The 20,067-nt window shown below is 37.0% G+C and overlaps 1 protein-coding gene across 2 annotated transcripts in view; it reads right to left on the bottom strand.

Annotated features, from left to right (window-relative positions):
• Positions 1-1,928: 1,928 nt before the first annotated feature.
• The window catches only part of LOC309573498 (serine/threonine-protein kinase Sgk3), a 55,629-nt gene continuing 37,490 nt past the window's right edge, over positions 1,929-20,067 (bottom strand). For both annotated transcript variants that reach the window (XM_082282508.1, XM_082282507.1), the window contains exons 5-17: positions 18,423-18,498; positions 12,601-12,688; positions 10,677-10,726; positions 9,526-9,583; positions 8,645-8,728; positions 8,417-8,548; positions 7,117-7,229; positions 6,873-6,909; positions 6,674-6,760; positions 5,808-5,903; positions 4,807-4,962; positions 3,660-3,749; positions 1,929-3,223 (exon numbers count right to left, since the gene is read on the bottom strand). In XM_082282508.1, coding sequence (XP_082138634.1) covers positions 3,053-3,223; positions 3,660-3,749; positions 4,807-4,962; positions 5,808-5,903; positions 6,674-6,760; positions 6,873-6,909; positions 7,117-7,229; positions 8,417-8,548; positions 8,645-8,728; positions 9,526-9,583; positions 10,677-10,726; positions 12,601-12,688; positions 18,423-18,498 — 1,238 coding nt within the window. In that variant the 3' untranslated portion in view covers positions 1,929-3,052. The remainder of the gene's footprint in view (positions 3,224-3,659; positions 3,750-4,806; positions 4,963-5,807; positions 5,904-6,673; positions 6,761-6,872; positions 6,910-7,116; positions 7,230-8,416; positions 8,549-8,644; positions 8,729-9,525; positions 9,584-10,676; positions 10,727-12,600; positions 12,689-18,422; positions 18,499-20,067) is intronic.

The following is a 20,067-nucleotide window of genomic DNA, read 5'->3' as shown; positions in this document are numbered from 1 at the left end:
CAGAACCATTTTCTCTCATTAATACATACTGCGTATTTAACTGCTTTCCTTTTGCATGCTAGCCACTCCCAAACTTACCTCCCAGGAGAGCACCTCTGAACTCTCTTTGTGTCGTATTTCAGTTCACATTGTACAGCCATCATGCATTTCAGTCAATCCGTCTTTCGTGGGGTCTCTCTCGTTCCCCGCGCAGGCCGAGAGACCGGAGACCACAACAGCGGCACCGTTCCCGGCCTCCACAGCACCGGAGAGAGGCCTGCTCCTCACGGGGTGCTTGGGTTCCCTCTCTGGAAGGGGAGAACAATCCCCTTTCTCCGCAGACAGGCAAAAAAAGCCCCCCTGCACTAGTCACAAAAAGGCAAATTTTGCCTCCCTTTCTTACTTATCAGCCAAAACATGAAAGGAGTAGCACAGGTTGTTCCTGACAGGTCTACTCTCTTCTCTAGGCTTTACCAAGAGCTTCATATATGCCTTTCAGCTCAGCCCTGGGTGAGGGGACTATGATACTCCAAATTCACGTTGTACTGTGGAAACCATCCCCATGGGATGCACAGAGATACAGAACAAGAGCACTAGATACAGAAATACTGTGAGGCTTTATTGCCTGATGTTGTACAGTCTGTTAACCTTTAATTTAAAAAACTTCAGTACTTCAAGCAATGTGTTGAACACATTTGCACTTTGCCAAAAAGGCAGAGTCTGCTGAAGTAAAAAGCTTAGTAAGCAATTATTAAGCAGCTCTTGCAGAAATAATTTCAACTGCCACTGCCATACTATTTTTTTAAAGGAAAGAACCCCTGAATTCTGACCAAAAAGAAAAAAAACCAAACCCCCTCATTCAGTCAGGTAGCTAGGTATGAACATCTTGGAATACAAGACAAAAACTAAAAAGGGTTGTTTCTAGTTCCCACAACAATTTCTGAAGTATTCCCTCTCCTTCCCATCTCTCCACAGCACTGTACCTCCTTGCCATAAAGAGAAGGTAGTTACAGTAGCCACAGAATTTCACAATAATTTCAGGAGCACACAGACTAAACATTCAGTATGAGAATGGATACTTCCTTTCATACCATCAACTTCTGCTTTCCAGTCCCTCAGACAGCCATGTTAAAAAAAAAATAAATAAATAAAAAGAACAAAACAAAACCAACACAAAAAACCCCTAAAACCCAAACCAACCAACCAACCCCCCCCTAAAACCCCAAACTAAAAAACCCCAGGGCTGTTGCTTCCAAATTATTTTAATGCCAAGAAAATGGTTCATGTAGTAGTTGGTTGTCCTGAACAGCCACATAGCTACTTCCAACCCTTGCAGAAGAGAACTACAGAAAACGAGTGCCAAGCCACCACTCTGCTCCCACAAATGATACAGTTCCTTCCTTCCTTCCTTCCTTCCTTGCCAATGTCAATTCTTACTTCTTTTACCCAATTGCTCCTTCCAAAACTTATGTAGCAACTGCTAAACATCACTTAACTGCTATGCAGGAGACTTGCTCTAGGAGATACTCCTTGAGATAAGCATCGAATCCTGTTTTACTTTCCACTTTTCTAACGTATTGATACAACATCTATTTCAAAAGAATTATGATTTGATACACTCTTTCCTCTTAGGTTCTCAATTTTTATCTGATCTTGATGCAGTATAAACACTGTTTCTTTTACCTGCTTATTTTGTCAAAAACAAGGCGACATAGATACTGAAATTTATTTAACATTCATTCAATTTATGTATCATTATGATGTATCAGTATCTTACCAGACTTCTCTCAAATCAAGGCGTTTAACTGAATGTATTTATGAACAAAAAAAAAACCACTGAACATTTTTGGAGTAACAGACAAAAATAAGTTGTTATTTACAAGTAATATATATAATAAAACTACTACCATTATATGCCTTTTATACACTGTAACTGCAGTCAATTTTTGCATTGTTTAAAAAATTTCTTTAAACAGAAATTGTTCAGAATTATCTGTTTGTCCATACACATGTATGTTATGAGAAATACAATAGCTTTTCACATTCTTAAAATTATCAGTGTAATTTACATTTTTCCCCCAGTATCAAGTGAAAATTTAAAAATGGTGCAAACTGGAACACAAAGACAAGTAGCTATGAACGCTGAAATACAATCAATTTGGAACATAAGTGTGTTTTAAACTACCAATCTGTGAGAAAAATCCCTAATATTTGGCATGATCATCTCACCACCCACCCCCAAAATGTCAAAGCTAGTTGTCTTACTTTTAAAGTAACCATGATTATTGCATATTAGATCTTTGGAGAAGCAGAGCTCTAACCAAAAATATTTTTAATGTAGTTGAAATATAGACATACTTAGCTCAGGGAGGAAAGAAAAGTAGAACATGTAATAAGTAATGTTATCAAATCAATCCAGTTAATTTGTTCTGTCCTTGCTTTGAGTAATCCCCCATACGTCAGATAATCCAGTTGAGTCAATGGGTACTTCAGCAAGTGCAAGAGCAACAATCCAGTTTTAGGCGACCAAGTTTTCATTCTGCACAAGTCCTTTAAGAATCCTGGTCCTTAACTTACATCATTTAAGTGCTGACAGGTAAATTAACACATATTCCAAACTGGTAACAGGAAAACATTTACCTTTTTTTAAACCAGGATATACAAAAGACAATTTGCATAGTTACAATTCAAGCACAAAGTCACTGTAAATAAGTACAAAAGCATTTATAAATTTACTAAATTTGCTGCTGTTTGTGCCAGCCAAATTAGATAGGTATGAATGTAAACTTGAAGGGTTTGAGGAGAACAGTCAGTGTTTTTGCTTAAAAAATATGTAGAGAATGCTTTTTAAAGGTTTTAAAAAATATTTTCTGCAGCAGGAACAAACAGTTCAAACCCCAAAGAGAGCGATCCAAAATGCCCAAATTCCTCCTATACAGCAGAGAAAGTTTGTTCATAGGTTTCAAACCTACATACAAAACGAGGCACTATTTATGCTATTTTGGAATGTGTCTGTAATCCTAACATTTTGGTTCAACCCAAGACTTCCAAACCACTCTTCACTTCTAACTTCCTAGGAAAACATATCTTCAGAAGGTGGTGCATAAGAAAATCCAACAAATGCATCATCTGCCTCTAGGACACTGGCATTAACAATGCTGTAGTCAGAAGAAACACAAACTGAATATGGGACCATTTCTTCCGTGAACACTGCATCGAAATTCCCAATATCGTCTGGTCCAACCTAGAAAACAGAAGGAGCTGTCAGTCATCATATTAATACAGTGTTTTAAACTTGTATTTGTCCTTTAGATTCCAAATTTAACTCTCAAGGCTATCTATTTTGTTGTTCTTCTCTATTTAAGTAAAAGAAATTTAAGGAAGCACACCACTGCATCACTGAAAATAGCTATTAAAAGGCTGGGTTTTTTTCATTTAGGTTGGAGTTTTGGCCAAATCCTACATTCTCAATGATCTGATAAACCTAAAAAGCATGGATTAGCTCAGTTGGTTAGAGCATAGTACTAGGAGCACTAAGTTTAGGGGTTCAGTCCCCGTATGGGGCATTCACTTAAAAACTGGACTTGATGATCCTTGTCGGTCCCTTTCAGCTCAGAATATTCTGGGATGTGCGATCTGACATGCAAGCACTAACACCACCTCCCCCCCCAGGCACCTACCACATTAGGATTAAACGGTGGCGGAATCTTCTTCTGAAGAAGATCAGTCCAGCTGAGAGATTCAAAGAATGGGTGCTTTTGAATTTCAAGCTGCAGCAAACAATCAAGATTTTAGATATTTCATAATTCCATCCTATGCGTGACAGTAAATATTACTTCATACTACATGCACATAGGGAAGTTCTCATATGCATGCCCTTATCTTGTTTATTCAAAATTTACTTTACAATAAAAGCTGTAGTTGGTAAAAACAGCAATTACAATTTGTTAGACCGCCTCTATAAGTGCCGCTCCTTTTAGGATCATTCTTTCTGCTTTTAAGCCTCAAAATCAATGACCTTGAAGTCTACTACAGGGCAAGAATGTTTTCTTTTAGTATCTGTTCCTGCCTTAAAGTTTTGTTAGTTTTTGTAAAGCATATCACGGTCTGAGATGCAGCTGCCTCAACAACTCTGCAAGATACTTACTAGTTACAAAGCAGCAAACAGCTAAGCTAAATGCTACCATCCTTTCATCTTGCTCAGTTACAAGGTCCACAGGCTAACGTAAGGACTGCAAGCCAAAGACTACAAAGATTCCACCACTAATGGATGGTGGAATGGTCCTTCTAGATCATTGCTCATTGCACAGTTCTGAAGATACCTGTAACTTTCTCACATCAATTTCTTGTGAACAAAGGTTTTGTTGCTACACTGGGAAAATGTTTGCCATGATTTTAAGGCTAAAAAGAGAGCTGCTCTTCGCATGGAACTGGTGATCCTCTTCATCAGAAGACTGGTTCCCAAGTCGTTAGTTAATATTACCACATGACAGCCTTTCCTTTTGATTATCTCCTGGTTTCACCATGAACAGTGAAACCTACTTCTGTGCACCTTAGTGACTGCTATACCAGCAACTGTGTTTCCTTTGCTGGCAGGTACAGCAGCAACCAAGCTCAAAATACCCCACAACAATCACCTCTCTTATCCCCAGCAACTTCCAGGGATAGACCCCACTGGTGTCTTTACTGAAGAATTAAAAGGGAGGAAAACAGAGACAGATGTAGAAATTAAATTTCCATCTCCAACTATTAATTCTGTGCTGTGCACATTAATTAGGTGGGTCCCTTTAAATGAAATTGAGCTTGATAAATTAGGACACTACTTACAAAATCTTCCCTTGCTCCAAGTCTGCTTTGCCGATCTTTCTCCAAAAGTTCTTCCAGGATAGACCAGGCTGTAAGACTGATTCCTGGGCGCAAAACCAGGGGTTTGTGAAGAATATTATCGTACATCTCAGCAACATCACGGCAGTAAAAAGGAGGCTAAAAAAATACAAGTTCTACATGAATTTGAAGCCATATGCAATGCTGTTTCATACATTATGTATGATCAGAAAATGATTCTTTAAGACATACAAGCTGCTAGCTGTGAAGCAGAAATCTCCTTCTTTTTACGCACTGCTAACTTCTAATTCAGTCACCACCACTGCCAGAACTTTACACTTGATAACTTCCCACCACCCACCTCCTCTACTCCTAATGTGTTCTCACACTCATCAGTAGCCATAGATGCCATCCAGCTACAAAGCTCCCACTGAACTTGCCTGGAAAGAACCTGAGAATGGGAAAACAAATCCATCTCCCTATTTAAAGTCCTATGGGAGGAGACAAAACTCAAGAAAACTGAAAGAACAGACTGTTACTGGAGTAATCGCATATGACTAGAAGAAGCGTAACAAGATTTTTTTTGTTCTAATGCTGTCAAAAGCTAGGAGAAAACCTGGGATACCTAAGTAAAAAAAAAAGTCTTTTAATTTTATTTATTCCAATATTTAAAAAAATTTTACTTATAAGCTGGGTTTTTTTTAATTGTGTATTATCACTGTTGATTCAGTTTAGTCTCAAAGTCCCCATACTGATTTTGATGACTACTGATTTTGCTGATGTCTACGATTTTGCTTTTCCACGAACTGTCAAGACTCCAAGAGGCAATGTAAAATCCAAAAGAGAAACGCAGGTGCTATGTTAAGTACAAGGCAATCTGCTAATTTCCTTAAATGGAGCATTCCAATATTACTAAAAAGTAAGCATCCTTAACAACACTCAAAGGTTACCTCAAATAAAAGGGGAGAGGGGAAAAAAGCAACCTTTACATATCAGATACATACCAGCCCATAAAGCATTTCATAAAGAACTGCACCAAGGCACCACCAGTCTACTGTGTTGTCATAGGGCTGCTTTTTAATGACTTCTGGTGCAAGATACTAAAAAAAAAAAAAAAAAGCAAGCAGTATTTTAGAGCATTAGGCTAGCATGGATAAAACCTAGGTTTTAGTCACATCACAGTAAACACTTTCAAGAAAAGTTACTTCATAACAATTAAATGTTTCAGCTGAATACTACACCTCACTCATCCTTCACTGCCTTTAAAGATCTTTCTGTAATTTAAAGCATGTTTATCAAATTACCAAAGTTTCTAATCCTGTCAGTTCAGTGAATCCCTCATACGTGTTCAAGCCTTCCCCATTTTAAGTTTTGCAGTGTAGTTTTCGCAGTAAAAAGACAACAGAGTTCAATAACTCAGTCAGCAGCTTCAAATTTTCGTGCATATGCAATAATTTGCTTGAGTCGCAGACATCAATTCCCTATACATTTACTAAGAATCAATGGATATGGTAAGTAGATTCATATTGACAAATCTGCAGCAGCTGTTACACAAGCTAACTGTCCTGTGTCTACCCAGCAGTTAGGAGACATGGGAGAAAACAGTATTTGAAAAAGGCTGGAAAAAGAGACAAAGGAAGAGATGAGTTATGGACATGTGGCTAGCAAGCAGTAGACACTGCAGATTAGCAAGAACAACAACAAATAGATCTGTAGGGAGCTTGTCTTTGGTTTGGTTTCAGCTTGTTAAAAGAATGCAAACCTCCCAGCAGTACAAAACACAATATTTGACCTTCCAGTTACAGAAATATGAATAACAGTCAACAGCCATTAATTACTGATTAAAAACCGATGAAAGTTGTCAACATACTTCTGGGGTCCCACAGAAAGTTGCAGTGGTATCAGAAGTTGCAATCCCTTCTTTACAAAGTCCAAAGTCTGTCAATACAACATGACCCTGTTTAAAAAAGAGTGATATGTTAAAAAGAGAACATGCTCACTATGTGGATACACAGAAGTGTCAATTTTGTGAGAGAACACAGAAAACAGAAATAATCTTGCATACTTACTAGTGAATCTAGGAGAATGTTTTCTGGTTTTAAATCCCTATTAAAAAAGAAAAGGTAGTAAATCAAAACAGCAGTCACAAGAGCTTTGGAGGCAAGGGGCTTTATTCTTCAGCTGAAAGCTTCAAGTTTTGTTGAAACTGTTACATTCAGGTTTCCCATAAGATGATTTCCTGGAGAGTTTTTTATTTGGTAATTTGTCCTGTTTTAAATTTCTGCTGGACAAGGATACATTTCAGAAACTTACCTGTACACTATATTTATGGAGTGTAAGTAGCCCAGTGCACTGGCTATTTCAGCAGCATAAAATCTGGCTCTGTGCTCAGGAAAGGAACGTTCTCTTTGTAAGTGAAAGAACAGCTGTAAGTATGCAAATAGGAAATAAGAACATTACACAGACAAAACAAAATCAGGTTAATAATATGTAATTTTACAGTGAAGAGTAATTTATTTTGTTGTCCACTTAAAAAAAAAAAAAGTACAATGAAATAAAATTGATTTTACTGCATGACTTTGACTTAGTTGTTGCTTTACTCTCTTCCCTGCTTCTCTTTTGTAGCTCAGATGGATGGTAGATGAATAGAAGTTGGCAAGACTAAATCATGCAAGACTGCCTCCAAGCAGACTATAACCTGGCATCAAATAAGTCATCTTTCATTTCTGTAAATGCTTGTATTCAAAGATTTGCATAATTATTTATAGAACTGTACTCCAAAATAATCTAGATGTAGATCACTGTGTGAGATGTATATTCCAAGCTGATCCACCAATTCTCTCTACTACAGAGAATTGTCAGGCTGCAAACAATTTGAGCAGATACAAAAGTCTAGACAAAGATTAAATCATAAACATATGGATTCAACTATACTACACATTCAATGTGGAAAGGTTTTAAGAAAAATGAAGTTTTCTGGTTTCTGTCTACAAAGTTTAGGAAAAATAAAAAGCCACTCTAGCTTTCCAAGCTTTCCATTGAAATTTGAAAGCTGTTTTGAACTGTATATTATTTTGCCGGAAACAACACAAAACTAAGTTCTGAAACAATACAAAACTAAGTTGTGCCCACAATTCAGAGTAGAGCAAATCAGGATTTTACTAATACAGTCTAAGTAAGATGATAGTACATTAGACAAGAGAAAAGCCCATCTTGTCCCAACTCTGACACAATATAATAAATTCAGCTGTCAAGTTTCATTGCTTCCCCTTTTGAAGTATCAGCATCTCAGCTAATGCCGATGCAAGAGGAAGACAGTGTTACATGATGAAAAATGTAAACGTAAGATTAATTAGTAATAAAGGTAAATTCATATAACTGTAAAATACAGTATTTCTATCTGACAAGCATGAATAAATTTGGATTGAAATTGTCAACAAGAACAGGAACAGGGTCCAAATAGCTACAGAAGTCTGTAGCATCAGCAGATAATAATAGGATTTTCAAAATTGGAAGAATGCTGATCACAGTCCACTGTAAAGGACCATTTCACTCCTCACACCTAGAATCAGCAGAATAGACAGACTAAAATGCAAACAAAACCACCACATACCTCTCCTCCATTAATGAAATCCAGGACAAAGTAAAGCTTTTCTGTTGTTTGGAATGAGTAATGTAATCCAACCAAAAATGGATGTTTCACATTTTTCAAAAGCACATTACGTTCAGCCATAATATGTTTTTGCTGCAAGAAGTAAGAGATCAATAAGTAAACAGGAATGATTTTGTAATTAAGGGAAAAAACAAGGGAGGTGGGTGGAAAAAGACTATTTTTCTTAACCTCCTTCCTATTGAGAACAATTTTTTTCTGCAACACTTTGACAGCATAGTATTTCCCATCCAGTTTTCGTTTTGCAAGAAGAACCTGTGAAATTTAAAAAAAAAAGAAGAAATGCGACTGTTGCAGTTCACATACTATTAGTCGTATTTTATCATTTCAGCAAAACTGGAAAGTGTTCATGCTATTTTTTCCACAATACAGCTTTTTTGCTTCCAATTCAGTCCATCAACAATGTAATTGCCAATAGAGTGAGCTTACAGTTCAGTAAAAATTTATCCCGACAGTGGTATAATGAAAGACTGAATTACAACATTTATTTTCCATGACCGGCTAAATCTCTATCAAGATCAATTTCAGCTTTTTTTTTTGGATAAAATTTAAAGGTAACTGGATGAAAAACAACATGAAAAATAATTTGGAAACTGAGATTTCAAGATGGATTATCTTTGGCACCTTTGTAAAATATCAATACTTAAGTCACTTTCCAATGTGCTGTTGCTCACACTGCTCCACTGTATCAGGGGTTTTGCAAAATAGTCCATGACAACAAGAGGAAAAGCAGGATTCGTACTCCAGCTGCTGCATAAGCATAGGGGTACCTCCCTTCCTCCCTGGGGGAAACAGGATCCCAACTGCTCTTAACGAGAAAGGGAAACTCTCCCTTTTGTTAGTCCCAGTAAGTGGCTGAGGCAGGCAACAACTGCACCAGGGAAAAAATGGCAGCGCCACAAAGCAGCAGCAATGGGAATCCAATAGAACAGTTTATGGGCTACCCTAGACCAACACCACTTCTGGAACCTCTGGCCAAGTCTCCAGTCACTGTGCACAAGAAACCAGCAAGCATCCTTGCACCACTATAAGACAGAGGAATAAAAGCTCACCTTGCCAAAGCTGCCTTTCCCAATAACTTTCAGGAAATCAAAGTCTGTTGGTTTAGCACTGAAAGATATTTAGGAAGGAGACAGGTCATCTGGGTAGAAATTACCAGTTCTATAGCTGTACAGCAGTGTAGTGTAGCACTCAAGTTGTAAAGTGAGAACAACAGCCTGTAAGCACCCTCCTTTTCTTTGTTCCACCCAGCCCTGCTTCTGCAGACCTGTCCTCAGACACGATGACTCCTCTCCATTTTGCAATTCCATTTTCCTCTAGGGAAAGTGTTCAAGTTGCATCCTCTGAGTTTATTTTATTTACTAAGTTTAACTTTATGATGTAAAGGAGAAGTGAGACTGTTCTTGCATTCTCCATGGTCTAGTTTCCTGTCATTTTTAAGTCTCCATTTCCCCATGACTTCTACTGGAGCTTATTTCTTATTTGCAGCAGTCCAAATGGATTCTAAAGCTTACATGAGGAAAGGAAGGACCAAGTTTGTTATCTATTCCCTCTTATTTATTCCATTCTTCCCTCCACCCAATCCTCCTCATTTTAAATTTAAGTAAGAGGAGGGAAGTCCAAATACCTGCTTCTTCTTGGTGTTTGTATGAATTCACCCTCAGTTTTTCCATTTCCCACATCACCACTCCTTTCAGTTCTTCCCAGGATTCCCTTACTCTTTCCTGAATACAATTCTGTCAGCAAAACAATTATCCACGTTTTCAAATTCCAAAACAAATTACATCACCATACACCTCTCTATTTATTGCCCCCGAAGGGAAGGACTCTTACATTTCATTTCTTACTGCAATGTATTAACCACTTCCTCCTGCTAGCTCAGAACAAATCTGAGGAAAGCAAAACCAAAATAGCAGTCATCTCCTAGATGAGAAAAGCAGATTTACACAGAACTGAGAACAGAAACTGCAGAAGACACCAAACAGAGACACAAGTTACCACTGTAGTAACTGGGTTGTAGCACCAACAAGGCAAGCTGCTCCTTTGCCATGCAGTAAACCAAACTTGTTTTCAGAAGCTGTGGGACCACTCCCAAGGTCAGTCTAACTTTTTGGGTTTTACAATTAATTTTAATCCCTTTTAATTAAATTTAAAAATTTACATTACATTGAATTACGTTTAATTCAATTTAATTGAAACTTACTGAGGATTTCCAGATGGTCCAAGGTTGATATTCTGTGAGGTAGAGTTTAACTGTTGGGAGAAACAAAGAGGTTTACTTGTAACTCTTTTTCTTAACTTCTCTCTTATCTTTCAACCAATACTGATTTCAAAATACTCTACTAATATGCTCAATCCATACTTTTACATTTGTTACCTTAGAATTTTAAAGAGATCTAACATCCAGGTTGGGAACTGAAATACCAGGCCATCATCACCTTGTCACAAATTCTTTCTACACACATCCTGTTCAAGGATGAAGGTAATAAAATATTTGTGTCCAGACAGAGAGGAAAAGATCAGAAATAAAAATTGAAGAGTATGTCAATAAACAACTTGTTCCTCATTCAGAACTTAAACCTTTTTTGTACTTGCCTTATGAATATATTTTCTGCCTTTTATTCCAAATTCTCCAAGTTCTTACTAATAATTAATTTTAAACCCACACTGTTCATATAAGAGTACTTACTGAAAGACACAGTGCTTTTAAAAACACAAAAGTGAACATTCTTCCAACCCCAAGAAAAACATTACCAACCTTTTCTATCCTGACATTAAGGTTAAATAACTCAATTCCTGGAATTCCATTAATCTTACCGGTACACACCCAGGCAAAATTTGTAAATTAAAGGGAGCAGAGGAAGCCACTGTCATTTAGGTAATTTTCTCCATTTTGTTTTTGATTTAGAAAAGCAGTATCTGTACTCTCATTGTGATTCTGGAATTTAACACAGAAGAATAAACCGCACTCAAATACAAGTTACCTGGGGACAGGCTGTCAGGCAGCACAAACCAGTACTCCAGAAGTGGAGAATGGCCTGACAGCAGTACTGAATGCCACTACTCACTGAAATGAGACAGTGGTACAGGACAGTTTTAAAAGAGCTATTGTAAAAAAGACTTGTTTTTCAGGCTTTTTTTTGTTCCTTGTTGTTTGGCTTCATCATTTACAGCAACTATAGAGTGAATTTTCCACCAAAAATATGGGGTCCAGGCCATTATGCAGTAGCTCTCTTCCTATTTTGGAATTTGTTGTGGCATGACACGTCATTAATTTTCCACAGACGGTTTTTATCATTCCACATTACTTAAAATACCTTTCAAAGGAGGAGGAAACTGGTATTTTAAACTAGTGACTTTGGAAATCAAACTTCCAGAACACACTAAATCTCCCGTGGATCACACACAAACTGAAACAACTCTTACATCTTTAACAGGGGCTGAATAAGAAGAGAAGAATTAGTATCACACCATTATGCCAAGTAGTAAGTAATAGAGAAGACAAGCTTAAATATGGCACTTCTGCCTTCCTAGACATGCTCCTTTTTTCAAACAGCCCTGTTTCTGGAGGTTGTAAACTAATTTTCAGATAATCCATCCAGCTATATAGTGGATTTTTGTGACAAAAGAAACTTCAGACCTCACACAGTGTTACATGTGAAATGAAATCAAATCTATCCTTACTCCTAAGTGACTTTTAGAAAGACTGCATTTTTTCCCCTGAGAGAATTCTGTTTCTCCCCATCTTTAAAAAAGAACACACAAGCAAACAAAAAGACAATTAAACATTCAATCTCCCCTGCTCCTTGCCAGATGTTCTTAGCAAGAGACTTTGAACAGAGTGCAGAAATGATGACAGCTAAGCTATGACTAAAGTTGTGTTTCTTTAACCCATATAGGAAGGGGGAAATAAGCAAGACAAAGCCAGCAATCACTTTTACTCCTCTCTGAAGTTCACAGCTGACAGAAAAATAGCTTACAGCCCACAGTGGAACTGAGTTGTTTAAAAAGAGAAGGAAGGGGATTTATTGCAAAACCTACCAGTAGTTTTCAGTAAATAATATACAAAAGAAGATTGCCCTCAAGTAGCTAAAATTTAGAAGACTGTTCTACTTCTGTGTTATTACCTTCCGACTGCTCCTTTCATCTTCATCTTCAGATGGATCCGACTGGTGTTTTGGGTTATCCATCTGAAGAAAGGCTCTGACATCTGGGCTAGAAACACAGTTAACTTCATTAGCACACCAATAATCTGCATGATTTTCAGCCATAAACAGAGCACAGGACTGGACAGCAGCATATAGTGGAGTTACTCGTTACAGAGCTTTATATTTAAGTTCTGGTAATTAAGGACTGTGTACAAGCAATACTTTCTTTCATAGCAACATAATTCAACTGCCAAGTGTGTTATAGGCAGCACAAAACTTTTCACTTGCAGAAACCTGACATGTTAAAGTATATGTATGTGAGGATTTCAGAAGGAAACACTGCAGAACTGCATTTAAAGATAATTATCAGAAGCAAGCATGAATTCTAACTGGCTAGCAACCACCAAGAAACCAACTTTCTTCCAAAAAACGGAAGAATTAAAATTTTTGCTTTCTAAATTTAATTGTCAAATACAATAGCAAATGAAATACATCATCTGTATCCCAAGGAAAGACACAAGTTCCAAGAGATACACAGCACTAATGTTCCTGTCCCCATTCATTTTAAAGCAGAAGATGGTGATCTTGTATTCAGAATTCCTTCTGGCTGGGGACTGTCAAAACAGCGTTAAGAAATCCTTCCAGTCAGCTGCAGGACACAAATGTTTCAGGAATTAGCAAGAGAGTCGACTGGCTTCCCACAGTGCCTAAGGAGATGCATTTTATCTTCAGCAGCAGTTTCAAGCTCTGTCTTGGTGGAGTTGGGGGACAAGGACTGAGAGAAAAGTGGGAAAGTAAGAAAATTCCAAGAACCTGCTTCCAGAAAGGCTTGATTGACAGTTCAAAAGAATGTAACATCTTTCAGAACCACAGCACAGTGCAAGTAAAGAATAATGTAATACAACTGAGGCAAAATTAATTCCTAAAAAATGGCTATCACATATAGTCTATAAACCACTTCAAGTGATGATTTGAATCTTTCAAGTTCATTCAGCTCACTAAAAGGCAACCTTCTTATCGAGGAAAGAAATCTTACCTACATTTCAGAGACAAAGTTCTTTGAGAAGGACTCAGGACAGTCACTGATAGGAAACTCCACATGAGCCATTCAGTACAAGAAAAGCACTAACTTACTATGGAGCTGCTCTTTTAATCTGTCCCTAGAATATATAAAATAGGGTAGTTTTATGTAAGAAACCGATGTACTTGCTATTTTCAATCCATTCACTCTCCACACCTCTGATCAATGAGGATCAGAAGTAAGAGATGAGCTGTTTCTGACACTTCTCCAGCTCCCTTAATTTCCTGTCAGCACTACTGAACCTACCTCATACCTATGCTAACTGAGGCTCCCAGTCTTCATCACTTACATTCTGTATTCCTAAGTCCTATTTGAAATATGTTTCAGTTCCTTCAGCCTTTCAGGTTTAAAGCACAGCAACAAGACTGTTCACATAATTTCCCACCATCATTTCAGTTTAATTCTTCCCATTTTATAAGAACTCCAAATTCTGATCTATTTCAGCATTTGTCTTGCATCCTGAGGCCAGGAAGACAAAAATCACAGTGGTTTGAACATTGTGGTAATTCTGGGTCATGATGCAACAATTTAAGTTTCAGAACGTTTGGATATCACAAAATCAAGAAAAAAAAGTTATGGTTAATGCTTTTCACTAGACAGAACAGAAACAAACCTTAATTACCTTTCAGCATGAATTATTCTGGAAAACTGGCTGATTAAATAGAGCATGTTGTAATACATCTCAAATAGTTACTACAGTAACTTTATCCATGACTGAATTCACAGCAGGAAAAACATAAAAATATCAATTCACAGGAAAAGGCTGCTGTACTGTTGCAGGGTATTCCACAATCTCCACAATCCACAATAGCCAGAATCATAACTGATTGATGTTACACTGTTCACACTGGCAATTCTAAAAGCATTGCAAAGAACTACTGATTAAAAATAAAAAGTTTAATGTACCAATTTCTTAGGCAAGATTGCAGCAGGTAATGCACAATGCTATACAGATTGATAGGATTCCTATGCTGTTTTAGCTCACATGGATTAACTCAGTGTGTTTTAGAATACATGGAAACTATTCCTAAAATAACCTCACCTATGAAATTAAAAGGAATGAGAAAACCATTTAAAAAGCTCAATATATATTGTACCCATACTACCAGCAAAAGTTGGTTTTGTCTGGATTTTTATGATTGACTGAATAAATTTATTTTATGGATTATCTCTGAATACACAAAAGGGTGTCAAGCTCTGCTTAAATACAGCTGCTTATGTAATACTTGTTCTGCATTAGTCTTCCTACAAAAACAATATAATACCGCACAAAAATTTTGGGCACACAGAGAAATATGAACAAATCCAAAAAGTCACACAAACTTCAAGGCAAAATTGTAAAATTAATAGCCAGTGACAGAAATGTAACATTTAAGACACAGTCAGAGAAATATGAACAAATCCAAAAAGTCACACAAACTTCAAGGCAAAATTGTAAAATTAATAGCCAGTGACAGAAATGTAACATTTAAGACACAGTTTATTTAAATAATGGTGCCTAGCTCCCCCCTCTTCTTGCCATGTTTTCTTAAAAAGTAAACCTGGACCCATGTCTTTCTTACAGAAAGCAAAGGTTCAAAAAGCCATAATACAGTAAAGTACAGTAACACTTTAAAAGAGGACAATAATGTAATGCAAGGTTTGCTTTCCCCAACACGGACTGCAAGACCCTACAATTCAAGGGTTTCACATTCACTTTTATATTAATCAGATTTTGAAATCAGAAAAAAATAGTGACTGATTTTCTTCTACAGAACACATTCAGACCCTGCTTCTCACTTACAGAACTGATAACTCATTTCCCCACAGGTTGCAGAGTATTGTCATCCTTGAGTTCTTTAAGTGTTATGCAAATGTTCTCATTCTCATAAAGGAGCTACTTTGGACTATTTAAAAATAACTGCATTATATCTTTAATGCATCCTCTATTATACAGTTTTTCAAAAAGGTTTTCTTTGGACATGTTCTGATAGACAGCAATTAAATGCATTAATACTTCAGTGAAGGCCTACATTTGAGGGGGTGAGCAGCCCACTTTCAGGAGTTGTGCAGTGTTTTAGGGAGGCTCACAGTGCTCACTAGGAAAACAACTCCCAGCTCTTATTAAGAACATCAGTCAGCAAGTGGGACACATTATCAGATCTCTATCCCTTCTGCCACTTTTCCTTCGAACACCTGCACTCTACCTGTGACAGCAAGTTGTCTCTCACAGTAAGTTTGCTGAGGAAATGCAGCTTGAAGCTAGCCCACTTAATTCCCAATTTGGACTAAGCCAGTAATCTCACCCTGTATTCCACCTGACAGCGACTGCAGGAAAATCCTTATCAAGTGTCCCAGGGTCTCTTTAATCACTCCAACACACTATAGGTTTTTCTTTGATTTTTTATTGAGCATGAAGGTTTGGCTTTGATACAATATTCAAGAAATGTGCCATACCCAAGAAAAAAGTTCACTGAAGGAAAAGAAGACAGTGCTGCATGTTTTGAAGAATAATATAAATATTACCATCTTGGACACACTGAATCTGACATTTGTGCTTTTCACTTCAGATGTTCAGGTGCCTTCCATACAGAAATGAGAACACGCTGAATCATCCTTAAGCTTTTAGTGAAACAATTTTCCTAAGCAGGACTTAAAATATATGACATGTTGATAGTGGTTTTAATGCTTAAAAGATGCAGTGGAAGGTGGATTTCCTAATGGTTCTGTGAGAATGCATAACCCACTAAGTCCTCCTTGTACATCACTAACTTTACATAAGTTGTTTCACCTAGTACCAAATTTAATTAGCACATTAAAGCAAAACAGTCTAAGAAAGCAAGGATGGACTATCTGTGAAGACTCAGTCATCACATATTCCTTGAGTACCTTCCATCAGATTTTACAAAAAATCCCAACCACCAAGATCAAAGATTTGGTATTTTTTTCTCCAACAACATTCACTGGCACACAGAAAAGGTGACAGATTACATAATTATTGATATGATTTGTTGCAATGTAACACTGCAAAAAGTAAAAGCTAACATCACAAAAACAATCACCTTGTAGCGATTAAAAGAGAAACAACATACAAATTACTACAAAATTAAATGCTTTTCCACTAAATTGTGAATTAAAGGCTTTTCCTCCTGCTAAGTTCACTGTTTCTTCAAGTGTGGGGTGGAGAACAGCACAAACTTTGGTGTCTATTCATTGTTTTTATTGTAGAACTGTGTTTAATAAGCTTGTTACTGACTACACTTTCAACAGCACCAAACACTATCACACCTGTGTCTTAACCCTGGTTTAAGTCAGTTTAAAGAAGCAGGCAAGCCAAGTGCCATATTAAAGAACATTGATTCTTCTACAGTTACATTCGAGCATAAAACAATTTTAAAAGCTCGTAAAAATTTAAGGAGGCAGGTGGATTTGAGGTTTGATGCCTTTTTTTTAGCACAACATTTCTGCTGTCCATAACAAAAAACCACCATTTACCTTTGGAGAACAAATATAGTATGTTTTGAAACAAAAATATTTGATAATTGGACATACTGACAACCAAACAGAGGAGGAGATTGGCCTAAATAAACCAGTATCCTTTCCTAATGAAACAAAACAGATTAGTTTTCAATAATTTATCATACTAAAATGCTTTTTATTATTTCCCAAAGAACAGCACCAAGCCCACAAACCTCACAGTATTTGTTCTGGTGGAAAAGTATCCTTTGGTAAAGACTGTTACTAATTTTTTTCCACCAATCAAAAAACAAGTATATATAAAATGCTCCTTTTTTTTTATTTAAAAAGGAAAGGAAGAACGTATTCCAGGCTGACAGGACATTAAATAGTTGCATGCTGTGAACTGCAGCGATATTCTGTTAGAGTTACTTTTTTCCTGTGGGAAATGGGCAATTTCACAGGCTGTACAAATAGGCTAATTAAACAAAGTGTATGTATTAAAGACATTTACTCAACACTAAAGCCAAGCATAGAGCTTTACCATTTTACCAGTTCAAGCAACACAGAAAGCTGCATGGATTTAGTTTAAACTGATTACAGCTTTCAACTGAAAGAAGGCACCCATTTGCCCCACGATGAGTTCACACACAGAGTGCTGTTCTCTAGACTTAGCTGAAGCTGACTCTGTCCTAACACCACCTCCCATTCACCACTGGTGGTGGTGAACACATCTGCAGTTCTTCTGCTGGGAACACTTTAGGTAACAAGCTTATTCATCATTTCCTTTAGGCAGCTCAGCTTGGTTATCCCAAACCATCTCAGCAAGCTAATTAAGCCACCTGGTTATCATGCCTCAAACGAGTTCCAGAGCACACGTGAGCTGCTCTAACAAAAACAAAGGATGCAGGCAGTGACTGACTGCCAGCAATGCAGCAGCAAGCGACAGCACGGCCCTCAAACAGTACAGCCACTGGCAAAACAAACACCTGCCCTACAGCAACAGTTTACAGTGGAATCTGCACCCCTGGAATTAATATCAGTTAATTGCCTGCAAATTTGTAGGTTGGCTTTCACAGAACAAAAACACTTTTATATTATTCAGTCTGCAGATTTTTCCTGAATGGATGGCCATATAAAGTTTATTTTTTTTTATACTGAAGAGTTCTGAACAGGTGAAATACATTTTCTGGTTAAATACTTAATTTGAAATTTTGTATTAAACATGTCTTTTCATCTCATGTCTTTTCAACAGCCCTTATAAAACAGAAATGAAACTACTTACTGGTTGCATAGCTCTGGCTGTCTAACTAAATTTTGAATGAATTCATTCAGTCCTGCTCTTCTCTGTTTAATAAAATCTGAAAAAAACAGATTTGTTAGAATCATCAGTCAACTTGTGAGAAAGACTTATTTTCTTATTCAGGTTTTTTAGGATTTAAAGTAAGTTAAAAGGAGACTGCCCCATGACTGATTGAGAATGGTATTGGTTCTATGTATGAAAATTGCAAGCTTAAAACACCGAACTGAGCTGAGAGAACAAATTTCAGTTTCTCTGTAACACTACAGATGTTAAAAATGTTGAAAGCCGGGTGGATTAGAAGTGCCACCTTGTGCTTCAAGAACAGTGTGTAACCACAGCGGGCTAACCTGTGCAGCCTTTGTTGTGTGGGTGAGCCCTTCAGGACCTGATTCCACAACAACAAAACCCCCAAGAACCCACAGGCAAAACTTGACATCAGTTGCACAAGTCTTTACATGAACAGTCCCACCAAGCAGCATATTTCCATAATATATATATGGCAGTGGGAAAATAACACAATTCATCCTGTTGGCAGGCACTCAGATACAGCCATAAAGATAACAAAATAAAATACCTTCCTTTAGATTTTGGACATCATCTCCAACATTAAAAAAGATAATCCTCAGAATCCCTTGCCTTATCTAAAGCTTAAGACACGTAACTGTTCTGTACAACATGGAAAGATACACAAAGGATTTAGAACAGAGAGTTTTAACATAAAATAAAGTGTAAAATGGAAAAATCTTATCTTTCAATACTCATATCAACAACAACTCATATGGAAAAAGAGTATTTAACTCATGTATTAACTTTTAAGGCATTCCAATGACTGTCATACACAGATTACTGACAATTATTAAAATATGAAGTTAAAATTAAGTTTTCATTAATAGCTGTATTTAAAATATTAAGAAAAACATCCATATTGTTCCAGGGATATAATCCCTGAACCCTTCCTAGGGTACTTAATAATCTCAAATTACTGACAACTAACAGGAAGGTAATTTGCATACAGATATTATGGGAGTCACCAACATCAGCAGTTTCAGTGTGGCAGATGTACAGTGTCTTCAGTCACTCTAAGCCTACACAGCTATCCATGCTGGTGAAGATAAAACAGCTGTAACATCTGAAATTTGCAGGTTCTGTATTCTCACTGGTTTCTGTTTCATTTTTTCAAGTTAAAACAAGATTAATTTTGAAATAACCTAAGTGCCAATAAAAATGGAGCATTTAAATGGCAATTTAAATGACAGTATTTTTGGTAAGTTTTGGGTAAAGGGATGTAAACGTCTCACTCTGCCGCATTTCAATGCAGTAGTACAATGCTCCATACCTGTGGATGGATTACAGAAGTAAAATACCTTTTCAATATTTGTAAAATATGTAACTTGTTTCAGGAGCCAGCAGAAACATTACATCAAAGCTTCAATAAATCAGTGTTAAGAAAAAGAATTATTTACATAAGCATCATGGCTCCATCTCCACCCTACCTCCCAGCAAGAAGCATCTTGAGAACTATTTAGTTTGTCATGCTTCAAGGATTTCAGTGCAGTTCACGGAAATTTAAAACAAGTTTGAGGACTTTGTTTTACATATATAATTTTAATAAAGTTTTAGTTGAGGT

The sequence above is a fragment of the Coloeus monedula genome, assembly GCF_965178545.1.
Source record: "Coloeus monedula genome assembly, chromosome: 1".
Taxonomy (NCBI): Eukaryota; Metazoa; Chordata; class Aves; order Passeriformes; family Corvidae; genus Coloeus; species Coloeus monedula.
Note: the sequence above shows the minus strand (reverse complement) of the source record. Positions and strands in the feature narration are given on the sequence as shown.